Genomic DNA, 17,961 nt, shown 5'->3' on the forward strand with positions numbered 1-17,961 from the left:
AAAACTCCCAAGTGCCAAGCATGGTGCCCTATGCCTTGTAAGTGGCCTCCGCCACCTCTGCTATATAAAACAGCATTGCTTAAGGCCAGCCTGACCTCTCCTATAAACTGGAAACCCAGAACCCACCAGAAAACAGCCCCAAGGCTGCAAAGACGGGGCTGAGGTGGGACCTTGTTCTCCAGCCGCCCAGCTTTATGCTGGAATCAATAGCCGTCCTTATTAACCGGCTTCATTTCAGAACCCCCTTCCTCCACTCCTGCGATCTGCTGTGCTAACAGGTCAGCTGCCATTTTGTGTTAAACTCCTTCTCACTTATTACAATACCAGTTTTTTTTATTGACATGGAAATAAAACTTACAATCAATGAGATATTATGAAATATACATCAAAACAAAAGTCACTGGAGCTGGCGTTTTCATCTGTTCTTGGGAAAGAACAAGGGTTTATGGGGGTGGGGGGGAGAAAACACTGAACATTTTTCTTCCCTATTACATGATGCGATTTTCAATGAATCTATAAAGAAAATGAAAACATAAATAGAGTAACCAAACAGAATGATCCCTGCAGCTGTCAAAACTTAAAACAGTTCCATTTTCCTTTGATTTCTGTTTTAAGTTTTGAAAAGTACATAGATCATTCTCTGCTTTTGCTTTTTCTTTCTTTCTTTCCTTTTTTTTTCCTTTTGGTAGGGAGCCTCTTTCTTAAATCTGATTTCTCCACGGACCATTGGCTTTGACCCTTAGCAGCTGAACTGACCGAGTGACCAAATGAAGATGCCATTTATGTCTTACGCCTTCAGGTATGAGAATGTAGAGGCAAACTCTTATTCTATTTCTTCTCCACCATCTGGAAACTGGCTCCTTCCCTCCGTGGTGCCACATCAAAGCCAACCCAGCGGCGATTCTTCCTTTACTAAGCCAGTGGCATGTGGGCAGCAAAGGGCAAAGGGGGGAGCCCTTCCCAGCTGGTGGGCACCCCTGCTGCATGCTGGGCACTCCTGGGCACATTTCTTCAGTCATCTTGTCTAAATCCTGTCATTATTTGCTGAGGTGGGGACAGTTCACAAATGTTGAGGAGCTGACTCAAAGGGGTACAGAGTTCCGATCCCACCCGTCTACACCAGGAGAGGACCTCTGCATGGCCTTAGTTGAGCGATTTCAAGTTTTCCTTAAAATGGAAGAACCCTTTCTTCCAAAGAAGACTGACATGGAGCCCCACATAAATAGAACATGTCTCCCAGCGGCCGCCTGGCCGGCTCAGGACACAGGCTTTGTGTTCCGGGTGTACATCCACCTGAGGTTGTCTGACCTCTTCTCTGACATCCTCCAGGGTCCCAGGAACAGGTGAGATGGGGCCTCAGGAGGAGGGGGAGAGGAGCGAGGCATAAGTATCCAGGTCTCCAAACCCACAGTCCAGCATTCCGTCTCCCTTCCACTGCTCCTTCTGCCAACTGTGGCCTTCCAAAAGTGCCCAAAGTGAAGGTATTCCTTGCAAAATGGAGCCCAACCAGTTTCACTGGTCCTCAGGTTGGCCTTCGAACAGAAGTATTCTTGGAGCTCTAAGACGCACCTAACAGACAGATCTGCCCCAGCTCCCAGCGTGCAGACCATCAGAGACATGCGATCGGGTGGGATACGGTCCCCCAGACCCTGCATCCATTTCCACCCAGTCTCACCTCCTTGAAGCTGTGCGATGTTTTCAACCACGTGGTCCATGATCCCACAGTGAGACAGTGGCCACTTCATTTGCACTTCTTTCCTTTCCCATCCTAAAGAGAGAGAGAGGAATGTCCTAAATTGTCCAGATAAGAGGCATGGCATAACCTTCAGTTCAGTCTCTCAGTCATGTCTGACTTTGCGACCCCATGGACTGCAGCACACCAGGCCTCCCTGTCCATCACCAACTCCCGGAGTTTACTCACACTCATGTCCATTGAGTCAGAGATGCCATCCAACCATCTCATCCTCTGTCATCCCCTTCTCCTCCTGCCTTCAATCTTTCCCAGCATCAAGGTCTTTTCCAATGAGTCAGCTCTTTGCATCAGGTGGCCAAAGTATTGGAGTTTCAGCTTCAACATCAGTCCATCCAATGAACACCCAGGACTGATCTCCTTTAGGATGGACTGGTTGGATCTCCTTGCAGTCCAAGGGACTCTCAAGAGTCTTCTCCAAAACCACAGTTCAAAAGCATCAATTCTTCGGTGCTCAGCTTTCTTCACAGTCCAACTCTCACATCCATACATGACCACTGGAAAAACCATAGCCTTGACTAGACCTTTGTTGGCAAAGTAATGTCTCTGCTTTTTCATATGCTGTCTAAATTGGTCATAACTTTCCTTCCAAGGAGCGAGCGTCTTTTAATTTCATGGCTTCAGTCACCATCTGCAGTGATTTTGGAGCCCAGAAAAATAAAGTCAGCCACTGTTTCCACTGTTTCCCCATCCATTTGCCATGAAGTGATGGGACTGGATGCCATGATCTTTGTTTCCTGAATGTTGAGCTTTAAGCCAACTTTTTCACTCCCTCTTTCACTTTCATCAAGAGGCTCTTTAGCTCTTCTTTACTTTCTGCCATAAGGGTGGTGTCATCTGCATATCTGAGGTTATTGATATTTCTCCCGGCAATCCTGATTCCGGCTTGTGCTTCATCCAGCCCAACATGGACATATTAATTTTTCTTTTTATTGAGGCAAAATTTATATAAAATTAGCTATTACCGATTTCTTCGGTGTATGATTCAGTGGCATTTAATACCTTTACGATGCTGCACACTCATGCCTTCTGTTTCATTCCAGGATGTGTGCATCACCCCAGAAGGAAATCCCACAGCCATGAATCGATCACTACTGTTCTCCACTCTGCCATTCCCCAGCAATCACTTATCTGCTTTCTGTCTCTGTGGACTTAACTATTCTGGATGTTTCCTGTAAATGAAACCATACGTTATGTGGCCTTTGTCATCTGACTTCTCTCCCTCAACCTGTGTTTTCAAGGTTCTTGCATATGTGAGCACTCCGTTCCTTTGCATGGCTATCTAACATTCTACTATATATGTGTGGATAGACCACACTTTTTCCATTCACCTGGTGCTGCACACTTGGGTGGTTTCCGTCTTTCGGCTCTTGAGGATAATGCTACTGTAGACACGTGTGTACATTTATTAGTTTGAACACCTGTTGTCAGATCCTTTGGGCTTATATCTAGGAGCAGAATTGCTGGAACACATGGCAATTCTACGTTTAATTTTTTGAGGCATATAGCTAGTTTTCTGTTCAAATAGAGACAAAGTCACTGATAATTCCACCCAGTGGGTAGGCTAATGACGTCTACCAGCTAGTATGACTGCTTCTTCCTTTTTAAAAGATTATTTATTTTGGCTGGGCCGGGTCTTCGTGGCCTCACCCAGGCTTCCTCTAGTTGCAGCAAATGGGCGCCACTCTTCGTTGCGGTGTGCAGGCTTCTCCAAGCAGGGGCTTCTCTAGTTGTGGACCATGGGCTCTAGAGAGAGAACTCAGTAGTTGTGGCACGCGGGCTTAGATGCCCTGCAGCATGTGAGGTCTTCCTGGACCAGGGATCAGACCCGTTTCCCCTGCATTGCTAAGCAGATTCTTAACCACTGAACCACCAGAGGAGTCTGTATGACTGCTTCTTACTGAGAACTTTCTTGGCCCTCTGCTAAGAACTCCTCTGGCATTATGAAAGGTTCCAATAACCCTCCCAAGCTGGGTATTCCCATTGTAACTATTGTATCAGTAAGGAAGTGGGGGCTCAGAAGTTCAACAACTTGTTCAAGGCCACACAGAGTTGAGAATCCAGAATTCCAACTTGTGCATTTGGCCTCAAATTTGTGGGGATTTTTTTGTTTTGTTCTTGTCGTTATGTGGGTTTTTATTTTTGTTTTTTTGCTATGCCCTGCAGCATAAGGCAATGGCAACCCACTTCAGTACCCTTGCCTGGAAAATCCCATGGACGGAGGAGCCTGGTAGGCTGCAGTCCATGGGGTCGCTAAGAGTTGGACACAACTGAGCGACTTCACTTTCACTTTTCACTTTCACGAGTTGGAGAAGGAAATGGCACCCCACTCCAGTGTTCTTGCCTGGAGAATCCCAGGGACGGCGGAGCCTGGTGGGTTGCCGTCTATGGGGTCGCACAGAGTTGGACACGACTGAAGTGACTTAGCAGTAGCAGCAGCAGCATAAGGCACCTTAGTTCCCCAACCAGGGATCCAACCTGTGCCTCCTGCAGTGGGAGCACAGAGTCTTAACCACTGGACCACCAGGGGAGCCCCCAAACTTGTGTTTTTAAGCACCAAACTGTAAAGTCCCAGTAAGGTGCCAAATGATTTCTGTCTGGAGCTGGGATGTGATGAACAATACGCTGGTAGCAACAGATCTCTGCTCCTAATTACGCCCAGCTCAGACCATTAGGAAAACGAGTCTGCCTTCCTAGAGCTCGCCCCAGCTGTGCGCTCCCAGAGCTGGACTGCTGGGAGTCTGGGATTAAACCCTACACGACGGATAAATCACAAAATAGGTGAGTAACACTTAGCAAAGCCCTACACCCAGTGATTTCTCTCCACCAGGGCGTTTAGCTTTATCCCCTGTGTCTTCAGAGAATGGCCAGTCGTGCCCATAACAGCTTCATTTATCAGGTACCCGCTCCTCATCCACCATGGTGCCAAGAGCATCTCGTCTGCCTGTCTCAGGCACAGACCTAAAATGGGGTGTTGTCTCCCCCACTTTACAGATAGGGAACTTGGGGTGCAGGCTGGTTGAGAGACTGTGTCAAGACCGCGCAGGTGTAACTGACAGAGCCCTTGTTGACCCGGACATTCCAGTTCGAGAGCCTGCTCTGAACCGTCCCTGCCGCCTCCCAACAGCAGAGGCAGCATCTCTTGTGGGAGATTCTGATGCTGCCCAGGAGGACGTTCTCCCAGGACAGTGAGCTGCCTCCTGAATGTGGCTTGGGTCTGCTCATAATCTCAGAGAATACCTGGTCAACTTTCATTGCTTTAAAAGAAAAAAAATCCAAATCATGGTGTTTGTTCCTTCCAACCTCTCATATTTGCCTTTTTCGAAACGCACAGCGTTTCCCCCTCATCCACCTAAACCCGCTATTGAGTTACTGGCCCCCCGAGGCCGCGGGCTCAGAGCGAGGCATCCGTGCACTTTGCTGTTCGCTGCCTTCTCTGAGTGTAATCAAACATCAAGCTAAGTAGCAAATAAATCTCTCGATCTCATAAGCTGCACAGCGAGATCATGTAAATGCAAATGAAGGACCTGGTTTCAAGCTGTCGAGGGGGGAGGGGAGGACACGCCGGGGCCCTATCACTGTGACCGCCTCGCACACCAAGGGCCATACATCAGCTGCAGCAACGGTTCTGGCAGCACCAAGGGAGCCGGGGCTGCCCCGGGGAGTGGAGGATGGAGGAACCCCGGCAGGCAGCGAAACACAGGCGGCCCCGGGGCATGGGAACCAGGCAGGGGCCCATGGGGTGGCCGGGCAGGTTCAGTGGGGCCTGGATAGGTGTCTGCACTGCCCGGGCCGCACCCCCCTTGATCTGAGCTGGTGAGCTGACCCAGTAGCACCAACAGTGACAGCAGTAATGGAGACCACTGGCTTACTGGGCTCCAGTCCTCAGTCAGGGAGGTTTTACAGGTGAGCGATGGGGACCAGAGAAGTCAAGTGACTTGCCCAAGGTCACACAGGAACTGGCAGAGCAAGGTCTCAGCTCTGTGACATGAATACGTTGGCTTTCCACATCTTCCTATGGGCTTGGGGCTCCCCTCTCCCCTCATTTCCTCCCCTGACCTGGGGAAGCCAGTTCAGCCCCCAGTACACAAGTGCAGCAGAGTAGTGATGACCCAGGAGAAGAACTGTAACTCTGATGCTTGGCGGGAGGGAACACAGAAAATAGAAACTGGCTTTAACTCTGCCTTTTTAATTATAAAAATAAAGTCTCAATACCCAGCCCCCACCCTTGGCCCCCCGCGCAAAGGCCCCATCTCTAAGGACATACCCTCACACATACCTTCTTATGGTTACTTCCAGTATTTTTTTTTTCAATGAATTCTTTTCTGTGTGTTCGTAACAATAGTATATGTAAATTTTTGAATCCTGCTTATTTTTTTTTCCACTTAACGTTATTTTCGATGCCTTTGATCATATATGGATGTGGTCTTCTGGTGTGTGGCTTTTTAGTATCGTTATGCGATGTTCGACTGCTGCTCACACAATACGCACGGTTCAAAGAACCCGGCTTCTGAGACGACGCCGGGGTCCTTTGATGCATAATGCACCTTATTTCACATGATTGTTTATCTGAGGTTCTCATTATGGAAATAAATAAATATCCTCTATGCTAATCGTGATCACAATTTGCATTTATATTGTGCTTTTCATTCGAGGATCTTAAGTTGTTTTACAATAATGAACTCCCCCTCCGCGAGCAAGATGGGATGTGTGTGCGTGTGCGGGTGTGGGCAGAGCCGTATACAGATATTTATTTAATAACTATCAGGCAATAACCGTGGGATTTCGCAGAACTACGCTTTAATAGGATGCGGGAAAGCGAGAGGAGGCTTCTCAACTGTCGGAGAAGCGTTCGTTGAGCTGAGACTCTGGACTAGAGGGTTAATGAGTCACAGCCTTCTGTGGCTGCCAGGAGGTGGGAGTGACTCCCCTGGGGGGCTCAGTCCTCACAGATGAACACCTAAGACTGGTCTGGAACTCAGGCATTGAGCTCCCAGGCAGAAAACCCATCTTGGAAATGACCACCAGCTCGTTTGTGCAGAGCAAGATCCAGTTTAGACCGTCCAAGAAGCAAAGCCAGTTAATTTCACCCATTTTTACCTCTTTGGTGAGAAATGGGGGCAAGTTAAGGATTTTTTAAGAGCGTACGGGGTGGAGAATCGTCACACTTGAGTTGTAAGGCCGGGTCACTTTTTTTGAATTGTCCCCTGGTACTTCCTTCCTGGGTCTCCGGTGACTCCAGAGGCAGCCTGCCGGCAGTACCTGCCACTTGTACTTACCTCCGGAAAGCCCCAGAGGTCCCGAGGCTGGCGACAGGCTGCTCTGAGGGGGCTTCTGGGCCAGGGGCTGCCTGCCTGGCCTGGATCTCAGCGTGGATTTCCAGGGCTTGGTCCTCGATGTTGGGGAGCAGAGAGGAGCGGCCGTGCAAGAAGGAGACCAGAGAATCCTAAGACCCCCCCCTGGGACGGGGAGCGAGATGGTTTTAATTAGAGCTGGGAGACGAGAAGCAAGGCAGCGAGGGATGACATCTTAATGAGGTTTAATGAAGCTGTCTGCTGATGGGGACAGCTGTCACCCAGAGCTGTATTCCAGCCAAACCACTCTGCGACAGAGCAAACTCCGAGAAAGGTGCAGTTTGAAACGGCTGAGAAGGGCAGGGCGGCCAGACCCAGGGTGGGGATTTGTCTCCCACATTCGCCTCTTGAGTCTAACCACCACGAGGACAAGGATTCCCTCTAGGAGCCCAGATCCGAGTAGCTGCCAGTATTTCACAGTTCCCCGTTGTGCAAAGTGAAGGTGCGCCTCTGAAAAGACCTTGAGCGTCGTGCTTGAAATGTCTTCGAAGTCAGCCATAAGAACGAGAAATACAAGGAGGGCTTAGCGTTGCGGGGCAGTGGGGGGAGGGCGGTGGGAAATGAAAGGAGTCTGCCATTCCATCCCTTTCTGAGCCTTGATTTCCCCATCTGTCCAGTGGGGACAATGTGACCTCCCTTTAGAGTGGTTGTGAGGGGCTGCTGAGGGTGAGCGCAGAAGTATGACATCAGGGGGCGGAGGTTAACTGCAGCTCTTCCCTTTACTGGGCTTCCCAGATGGCACTAGTGGTAAAGAACCCACCTGCCAATACAGGTGGACGTAAGATCCCTGGGTCAGGAAGACCCCCTGGAGGAGGGCATGGCAACCCACTCCAGTATTCTTGCCTGGAGAATCCCATGGACAGAGGAGCCTGGCGGGCCACAGTCCATGGGGTCGCACAGGGTTGGACACGACTGAAGCGACTTGGCACACACTTCCACCTGGGTGCCTTTGGGCAAGTAGGAAGCTCTTTAAGTTCCAGTTTTCCCACCCGTCAAATGGGAGAACAACCTCCTGGTGGGGTTGGGAGAGTCCAGGGAGAAGTACAGCAAGCTCTCAGGACACAGGAAGTGCTCACTAATAGGGCTTGATGAGCAAGGTCACAGGGTATAACTTGAGCCTTGCATGCAGCAGATGCTCAGGAAATATTCGCTCTTATTTGTTGTTTCCTTTACTTCTGTTATAAAGAGAACAAGGTGGTCTCTGGGGACCCCTGTGTGGGCAGGTGCTCTCCGCCTTCACATGGCCCAACATCTGTGCATTTGCCCCAGAACCTTTGACCATCCCAGCTGAGCACTCTCTCTCATCCTCTCCTGGGCTGAACGCGCAGACCGCCTGGTTTACCCAAGTGTCCAGTCAGAGCTGATTTGTGACCACGACTCAGTAGTTTCACAGCCTGTCTGCCTACATCCAGAAGTTCAGAGTCAGGAGCTCCTCTGGGCACCTGTTGGTCAGCCCTTAACCAGTCCCCTGAGTTGCCCAGGGAACTGCAGACCCTTCTGTCAGGCAGCTTTTCTCTGTAGGCTTCTAGAAAGCCCCTCTGGACAAACTGGGGAGGGAGGCCCAGAGTCGGTGCCAGGCCAACCCACCTCTGGCTGGTCCTTTTACTGCTTCTGGGGAGCCCCTCAAAGGACCGGCAGCTCTCCTGTTCTCCCTGGCTGCCCCACTGGGATCGTTTTTAGAGCGGCTCTCCCCAAAAATGCCAACCCAAGAGCTGGATCTTCTTTCCTGTCCAGCTCTGACCCAGGCATGACTTAGCTGTCCCGTGTCCAGGTCACTGAAATGATAGCTTTTCCCATCACCCCCAGTCTATACAGCAAACGGTGCCTGTGCCCAGGGCTCTCCTGGACAGATGGCTACTCATGTCCTCTGTGTGTGCAGAGGGCGTCATGCAAACATGAGCAAAATCCAGTCTGCGGAGCTGACTTTGCGCACAGGGAAAGACAATGGAGAATCCCGGGCAATTGATGCTACATGCCAAGGGGCAGCAAAGACATGGAGTCCAATGTGGGTTCAGATCCAGCCATGGCCTCTCATTAGCGGTAAAGCTTTGGGCAAACAAGTCCAGCTGTCCAGGCCTCCCTTTCCCACCCGAAAAGCTGTGTAGTTTGCAGGGCTGCCTTAACTGTTAGGGGTACAAAGGGTAAGCGCCTCCATGGAGCCCGGCCCACAGTCACCATGACTACGATGTTGCCGTGGTTGGCGGTGGTAGCACCAGGGTGGGCCCAGTTAGCCCGTGTCATTGGGCAGCTGAGCTGGTAATGGGTGAATACGCTGCTCCTCTGTGGTATTTCCCTAGAGGAAAAGACTCTGATGCCGGGAAAGATTGAGGCCAGGAGGAGAAGGGGGAGACAAACAATGAGATGGCTGGATGGCATCACCAACTCGATGGACATGAGTTTGAGTAAACTCCTGGAGATAGTGAAGGATAGGGAAGCCTGGGGTGCTGCAGTCCATGGGATCACAAAGAGTTGGACATGACTGAGCAACTGCACAACATCTAGGGTGTTTATATGTGAATGCAAGGACTCTGAGACACACAGCATGAACCTAAAGGATTAAATTGCCAAGGGTAGGATATCAAGCATGAAGGTAATATCAGGAGCCCACTGCTCTTGCGCCACGTGGCCACTATCACAGATGAATGGGTTTTGCAGGAGGGAAGCGGACAGGACCTCGTAGGGCACCCACACCAGGTGGGCAGGCAGGACCAACACCCCCAAAGCCTCCTTGTGCTGCTTATAGCCAGTGTCCCTGCCCCAAAGGTACCCACCCTCCTGACTTCTAAAGCCAGACGTTAGTAGTGCTGTGTTTGGACTTCATCCGCGTGAAGCAGTGTGTAACTTGTGTGTCTGGCTCCTTTCACCCCACACTGAGTGAGAACCACGCATGGCTTGTAGAGCTGATCTTTCATCCCTGTTGCAGTGGGCAGCTCCTCAGCCGACTGGCGTGGGGGCCAGATGACTCTCTGTTAAGGGGATGGGGGCTGTCTTGTGGATCTTGGGATGTTGGCCAACACCTCTGGCCTTCACCCACTGGACAGAGGGCAGTGCCGACTCCTTGGCTGTGACAACCACAAATGTCTCCAGACATGGGCAAATGTCCTCTGGGAGGGCAAAACTGCCCCCAGTTAAGCACCACTGCTGTGGAGTATTCTATGGAATGAATCTGTCACCACTTTTTTATCCACCTGGGATGGCCATTTTGGTGGTTGGCTATGACAAATCAAGCTACTGTGAGCATTCTCAGACATCTGCTTGGGTGGACATGGGCACACATCCCCATTGGGTGTCCAGGAGGGAATTGTTGGGTCATTGGTGGATATATGTTTAGCTTTAATAGGTATTGCTGAACAGTTTTCTGTGGTGCTTGTACCAATCTACACTCCTACCAAGCACCTGAATGTTCTGGTTACTTCACATCTTTACCAATAGCACTGAGTTTTTATTTTGCAATCCTCAGAGGTTGAGCACCTTGACTTAGGGGTCCTGGCCACCTTGACATCCTCTTAATAAAGGGCCTATTCAAGTCTTTTCTTGTCTTTATATAGGATCGCCTGCCTTTTTCTCATTGATCTGTAGCAGCTCTTTATATATGATGGATAACAGCTCTTTGTCAGATGTATGTATTGCAAATACCTTCTCTCACTCTGTGGACTCAAACATTCTCAGAGCTAGAGGCAGTCTGTGCTCCCCTGTCGAACCATCTGATGCCCTTGGTTGTCATTACTTGTTCCGTTTGTCCTTGTAGCAAGATAATGAATTTCGTAAGGGCAGGGGGCCGTTTGTTCACCTTGCAACTCCTGGCACAGGGTCTGGTGCAGAGGAAATGCAAAATAAATATTTGTGCAGGGAACGAATGAGTGACTTTCCCATTGGGATGATTTTTGCAGCCCAAGGCTTCAGTGTTTTTGGCCGCTGTTGATTCCTGGGCAACCGTCACGAAAAAGCGTGGAGATGGTGGCACTCGCTTTTCCCCCCGCCTCCTTCTCCACCGCCCCCTGCCCAGTGGCAGCCATGGAGTCTGTCTGTCGATCCTCTGCCAGCTGGAAGTCGGCCCACCTGCACCTGCGGGAGGGAGGCGGGGCCTCTCCCGGAGAAGTCACGTTTTAATTAACTTCCCTCGCCGGCACTGGAGAGGGCACATCATTTTCATAAACAAATGAGGAGCCAGGGCTTTGTCTGCGGCTCTGAGTGAATCATGTAGAAGGAAATCAAAACAAACCACCCAGCTGAGGCCCCTGCCTGAAACTCAGAACTCCTAGTTCTCAAGGAAGGTCGAGGCCTGGGATCCGAGATGAGAAGGAAGAGGGAGGAAAATGGTGAGGCGGTGGGTAGCAAAGAACTGATCATGTCTCCAAAGAGGCAGCTCATTCATTCATTCACTCGATCAACCCCTCTCTACCGGTATCTCTTCTCTGCTGATCGGTTTGAAAATCAGGGGTGGAAATAAATACTCTCTATGGGGTGTGCTGAGAATCTCTGCTCAATTTCGCTGTAAGCCCAAGACTGCTCTAAAAATAAAGTCTATTTTTAAAATAATCAACCTTGAAAGAAAGGAAAGAAGGGAGGGAGGGACAGAGAGAGAGGGAAGGAAAGAAGAAAGAAAGAAGGACAGCAGACAGTCTACCAACGGAGACAGACATTAAACTGATCACCACACAATTAATAACCCAATTACACTACTTTGTAACCTTTAATGGCTTTATTGAGCTATAATTCACATACTATACAATTCACCCATTTAAAGTATACGATCCAATGGCTTTCAGCATATACACAGGATTGGGCAATCAGCGCCACAGTTAATTTCAGAACATTTTCATTACCCCGAAAGAAGTCTCATGCCTCTTAACCGTCACTCCTAAATCATTCTACTCCCTTTGCCATCTCAGCCGTAGGCAACCACTAATCCACTTTCTGTTTCTATGGATTTGCCTATTCGGGACATTTCATGAAATAAAATCATACAATATGTGGTCCTCTGTGACTGACTTCTTCACCAAGCACCACACTGTCATAGCCTGTCCCCGCTGAAGCAGTTCTACTGTTTCAAGTGTGTAATTCTGTTTCTTGTTTTTGTTTTATGGTTTTTTAATTTTTTGACCATGCTGCATGTTGGACCTTAGTTCCCTGACCAGGAATTGAACCCATGCCCTCTGCACTGGAAGCGCAGAGTCTTTAACCACTGGACCACCCTAAATGTGAGCTCAGGGCCCGATGGGGCCATAGACAAGGAAGTTTGTCTGCACTGAGGGCAACCCAGGAGGGCTTCCTGGTGGAGGCAGCTTTTAATCTCAGGCATTTAGTGAGCATTGGTTACTTGCTACCAGGAAAAAGAAACTGACAGAAGTCATGGTTCTAGATGCATAGGAATTTATAATCCAGGCAGGCTGGCCTGCATGTGCATGCCTAGAAACTGAGGTCACTTAAATTCTAAGCTTATCCAAATGAACAGAACATATAGGAAGAGTTACTGGAGCCAGAGGAGGGAGAAGCCACTGTGAGCTGGAGGGGTCCAGTAAGCTTGAAGAATAAGAACCAGAAAAGGGAAGGCAGGCAGGAGCAAAAGCGACTGGGATGCCTGCAGACCCTTCAGGGTCGGGAGTGGTCTGATGTGCCCAAGTCTGAGGGTCACGTTGGGGAGTTGGGGGCAAACTTGCAGAGGTGGGTGGGTTGGAAAGTGCAGGGCCCAGACTGCTGGGCTAAGGGAGTGGTTTATTCCAAAGGCGGTGATGAGCCGTTGTGGGTGGTCCTGGATCATCCACTTTTGTGCACCCAGGTCTCTGGGAGCGCAAGCTTTGGGGACAGAGACTGATGGGACTGGAGAAAGGGTGAGGACGGAGCCACCGGACAGTCTTTGGTGAGGCTGGAGCAATGAAGTCCTGGGGATTTAACACCTTGCAACTGGGAGCCTGGGGCCCGTGGGGGTGGGAGGAGCAGCTGCACCCACCCAGCTCATAAAGTCCCCGGCCTCCAGGCCTGATGGCACCAGGAGCCACGCACCCCTGGCTGGTATCTCTTTAGCAGGCGGATCTGAATGTGGGCCAGAGAACACAGCCTGGGTTCCAACCCCAGCTCTGCCGCTTCTTCCCGTGTGGCTTCGTGCCGCCTGTCTGACCTCTCTGTGACAGCAATGGGCTGCCTCACAGGGCAGCCGTGAGGACTAAGTAAGAGAAGCGGATGGAGAACCCAGACCTCGGCAGGTGCCCACTGACGAAGAGCAGCAAAGTTCTAAGCACCGTAGGACCCCTGCGCCCAGGGAGCTAGCTGCTCGTCTACAGAGAGGCAGCACAAGCATTGTGCTTAAGAAGGATCTTTATACCAGGATTACCGGGTGATTCCATGGCGAAGAATGTGCCTGCCAATGCAGGAGACACGGGTTCGATCCCTGGTCTGGGAACATCCCACATGCTTTGGAGCACTTAAGCCTGTGGATCACAACTCCTGAGACCATGTGCCCTAGAGCCCGTGCTCCCCAACAGAAGTCCCGACAGTGAGAAGCCTGGTCTCTGCAACTAGAGAAAAGCCCATGCAACCGTGAAGACCCAGCATAGTCAAAAATAAATAAATAAATAAATATATATATATTTTAAAAGAGCTTCACCCCGAGGCCAAACACACCTGCACGTCACACCCAGCCCTGTCCTTTAGGAGCCGAGGATCATGGTCCTGCCGCTCTGGTTCTCAGCTTCCCTACCTGTACAATGGGGAAATCGATGTGGTTGATCACAGAGCAATTTCATCCCCACAAACCCCTTCTGTGGGGTCAAGGAGGAGTTGACCTGAGACGCAGAGTGAGAATGGCTGTCCTGCCGCCGGGAGGGTGACAGTGGGCCTTGTCACTGCAGGCCCCCCCCCGACCCCAGGCAGCTCCAGGGACAAGGATTGGAGGGTCCAGCTAGGAGTGAAGGGTTAGGGAGGAAGATGCCCCCTCCCTCGGGGGGTGGCCCCAGTGGAGTCTCCGTGAACCAGGTCTTTCCATCCATCTCCATGATACATCATCTGCAGCACTAGGTGGGCGGATCTGGGCTGGACCCAAGACCGGCTGCTCAGTGTGGGACTGTGCCGCCCTCTCCCACCTCATAAATGCACCTCCTCCTTCGGGGCCTGGGTCCCAACCACCCGCTACCACCAGGGTCCTCCTGACTCTGCTCTCCTCACGCGCCCCTGAGCAGGAGCCTAGCAGGCAGGCTTCCCCAAGGTGTGTCTCAACACCCAACAGCACTTAGCGCTCCTCTCAGGGGTGTCGGCGGTCCACACCCCAGTCACGCTGAGATCGTCCACAGGCCCTGGGGCCACTGATTTCAGTGTAACACCCTGGGTCTGAGATCACACTCTTGACCTGTGCCTCTGTCTTTCCCCAACAGGCTGAGCTCGGGAAGCCCCGGGAAAGAAGCTGCAGTCTGCCCGGAATTAATTTTAATTACGGACTCTACATCCGGGGACTGGATGGAGGGGTCCCTGAAGGTGAGCAAGCGTCCTTGGTCGCCAAAGGGACTTGAGCCCTCTAACCAGGCCCCATGGCAGCTGGCCACGCTCCAGGAAAAGAGTTGGGGGTCTGCCCTGCAGCATGATTCCAAGTCAGCTTAGCTGAAAAGGACAGGACCACACGGGGTCCAGGTCTAATGTGTCAGAGAAATAGCAAGGGTCCCTGACTGTGTGGAGCCTTGTCCCCAGGCAGGAGACTGTGCTCTGCACCTTCTGAGTTGCAAGCATGGGCAGGGTCAGGGCCAGCCCTCTGATGGCTCAAAGGAGGCCTGCGGCTGCTGTTGTTTAGTCACTAAGTAGTCTCTGACCCTTTGTGACCCCACGTACTGCAGCCTGCCAGGCTCCTCTGTCCGTGGGATTTCCCAGGCAAGAATAGTGGAGTGGGTCACCATTTCTTCTCCAGGGGATCTTCTTGACAAAAGAAGACACAGGGGTGGAACCTGCACCTCCTGCATTGGCAGGCAGATTCTTTACTGCTGAGCCACCAGGGAAGCCCCAAAGGAGGTCAAGGATGGGCAAGCCCAGCTCCATGAAGGATGCTCAGGCCCCGACTAGAATCTGGGAATCCTGACCCCTCCTTTTCCGGGGAGCCGAGCAGGGCTGTCACTCCACCGGTTCTGGGTTAATGAAAGATATCTGTGCCCCAGTTTCCTCCCAGTGAGATGCCACGATTGCTTTACCTCCCTGACTGATTTGGTGGCCCTGGCTCTGTCTCTCCCTGCCCTCAGCCATCGGACACTGGAACGTGTTTAAACAACAGCCGACTTGCCCCCACGAGCTGACCCGGAATTATATTGCCATGAACAGAGGGGCTGTGAAGGCTGGCCTGGTCACTGCCCGGGAGAATTTGCACTACCGTCAGCTCAACGACATCCGCATCAGTGACCAGGATGACAGGCGCCTCAAGAAGGAACCGCCCTCCCTCCCCCCAAATATGACGTTCGGGATCCGGGCACGGTAAGATGGCTGGTACCCAAGGCTCCATCCCCTCACCGGGGCGGTGACAGGGCGCTCACGGTCAGGAACAATGCGGGAGTGGGACTCTGGACTCCAGGGAGGGGTGAGTGATCCAGGCCTGGCCAATCAGCGTATTTCACAAACCACCTTCATGGTGATTGGCTCAGAGGCAGACATGTGACCCACGTCCCAACTCTGGAATGTGTGACATTCTATAAAATAATGTGGTTGCATGTAATCAAGTCTCAAACAACTTGGATTTTTTTTTAATGGGGAATTTATTGGCTCACATGAGTGAAAGGGAAGAGCTTCAGGCATAGCCGGATCTAGGCAATCAGGCAATGTCATGTTTGCCTCTCCATGACTTGGCTGTGCTTCCCAGTTTTGGCTCCGGTCTCTGATAAGCTTCTTCCTCACTTGGCAAAATGGCCAGGGACAGCTGCATCCTTAGATCCTGTGCTTTTAGTGACCTCGGTGGAAAGGAACCATAAAAGCCTGAGGTTAAGATTCTTTGGCCCGACTTCAGTACTGCAGGGGCGAGTAGAAATCGCAAAATACACTGACTGGCCAGGCCGGGGTCACCGTGTCTTGCCTCTGCTCCAGTTACTGAGGCCAGGGGATTCTGATGCTCTGATGGGTCAGGCCTGACCCCTGGCCCTTCGTTGGAGGGAGCTTGCTTGGAATCAGTCTCCACAATCTATATGGGCTGACGGTGGAAAAGATGTGGAAAGAGGGCTTCTGACCCAGAAGGATGAGAACAGAACACAACGGCAGGCAAAAACAGCAGTTGTCCAGCACTGCAGAGTTCCCTAACCCATAGTATGTGTTTGTCCTTTTGTGTCTGGCGTGTTTCACTCAGCATAACGTACTTGAGAGTCATCTGTGCTGTAGCATGGATCAGAATTCCTTTCCTTCTTAAGGCTAAATAATAGTCCAAACTATATCACATTTTGTTTATCGATTCAGAACAGTCACCCGGATTGCTTCCACCTTTTGGCTATTGTGAATAGCGCTGCTATGAGCATGGGTGTGCGAGTATCTGCTTGAGTCCCTGCTTTCGATTCTTTTGCATATATACCCGCGAGTGGAACTGCTGGAGCACATGGGGCTTCTATGTTTATTTATTTTAGCTGACGTGTGTTTCCCACAGTGTCCGCCACCATACTTTTGTATGCTTTTCCCTCTGCCTTTTCTCACCGTCCTACCTGGTAAAACCTACTTGTTCATCAAAGCTCAATGCAGCATCCTCTCTTTGGTAAGCTTTCCTGTCTCCCTGGCCTCAAATAGTACTCACCACTCTCATACTGGAAATGCCTTTCTGTTCATCAGCCCTCAAGACCTGGAATGTGGCACTAGAGACACATTGGAAAGTCACTCGTGGGCCAGATTGACTAATTATCTGTACATCATCCTTCTTCCCGCTTTGAAATAACACCCAAGTCAGTCTCTGAAGGCAAGGCAAGGTTCTCCAGTGCAGTGCAGAGTCCCCACTGTGTGGTCACTAGCCTGGCCCATTTTGGTCACCAGTGTCTTGAAGACAGCATGGTGTCCAGGGGAAGCCCCAGCCAGGAGTCGCCTGGGCATTTTGTCACACCTTCATTCCCAACCCTTGTTCCTTCTAGGACTTCTGTTCCTTCATCTGTAAATAGGATGTTACAGCAGTAACCAGCATTCTGGGATTCTCAGGGTATGTTCTGCCTCTATGTCAATTCCATCCCATCATCATTAAAACCCTGTGCAGCCTAGTGTTTCATAGCAGCACTGTTTAGCTAAGATCTGGAAGCAATCTGGAAGTTGTCCACGGACAAATGAATGGATAGAGAAGATGTGGCGTATATATATGTTCGTGTGAGTTGCTCAGTCCTGTCTGACTCTTTGTGACCCCATGGACTGTAGCCTGTCAGGCTCCTATGCCCATGGAGTTCTCCAGGCAAGAATAGTGGAGTGGGTTGCCATTCCCTTCTCCAGGGGATCTTCCCAACCCATGTATATACATACACACAAGGGAATACTACTCAGTAATAAAAAAGAATGGAATAATGCAATTTGCAGCAACGTGGATAGACCTACGGATTATCATACTAAGTGAATAAGTCAGGCAGAGAAAGACAAATATAGGATATCACTTATATGTGGAATCTAAAATAGGATACAAATGGACTTATTTATAAAACAGAAACAGACTCCCAGACATAGAAAGCACACCTATGGTTACCAAAGGGGGAAGGCGATAGAGGAGGCATAAATTGGGAGTTTGGGATTAGCACATACACATAAAACAGATAAACAACAATGTCTTATTGCATAGCCCAGGGAACTATAGTCGATATCCTGTAATAAACCATAATGGAAAAGATTATGGAAAAGAATATATACATGTTATATATGTACAACTGAACCTCTTTGCCATAC

General features: G+C 50.6%; 1 protein-coding gene across 1 annotated transcript in view; it reads left to right on the top strand.

The window, feature by feature from the left end:
- CFAP77 (cilia and flagella associated protein 77) overlaps positions 1-17,961 on the top strand; it is a 154,778-nt gene that overhangs the window by 79,231 nt on the left and 57,586 nt on the right. Inside the window, exons 2-3 of the mRNA XM_061433950.1 lie at positions 14,472-14,571; positions 15,321-15,549. Of these exons, the coding sequence (XP_061289934.1) occupies positions 14,472-14,571; positions 15,321-15,549 (329 nt within the window). The remainder of the gene's footprint in view (positions 1-14,471; positions 14,572-15,320; positions 15,550-17,961) is intronic.

The sequence above is a fragment of the Bos javanicus genome, chromosome 11 (assembly GCF_032452875.1).
Source record: "Bos javanicus breed banteng chromosome 11, ARS-OSU_banteng_1.0, whole genome shotgun sequence".
In the NCBI taxonomy this organism is placed as follows: Eukaryota; Metazoa; Chordata; class Mammalia; order Artiodactyla; family Bovidae; genus Bos; species Bos javanicus.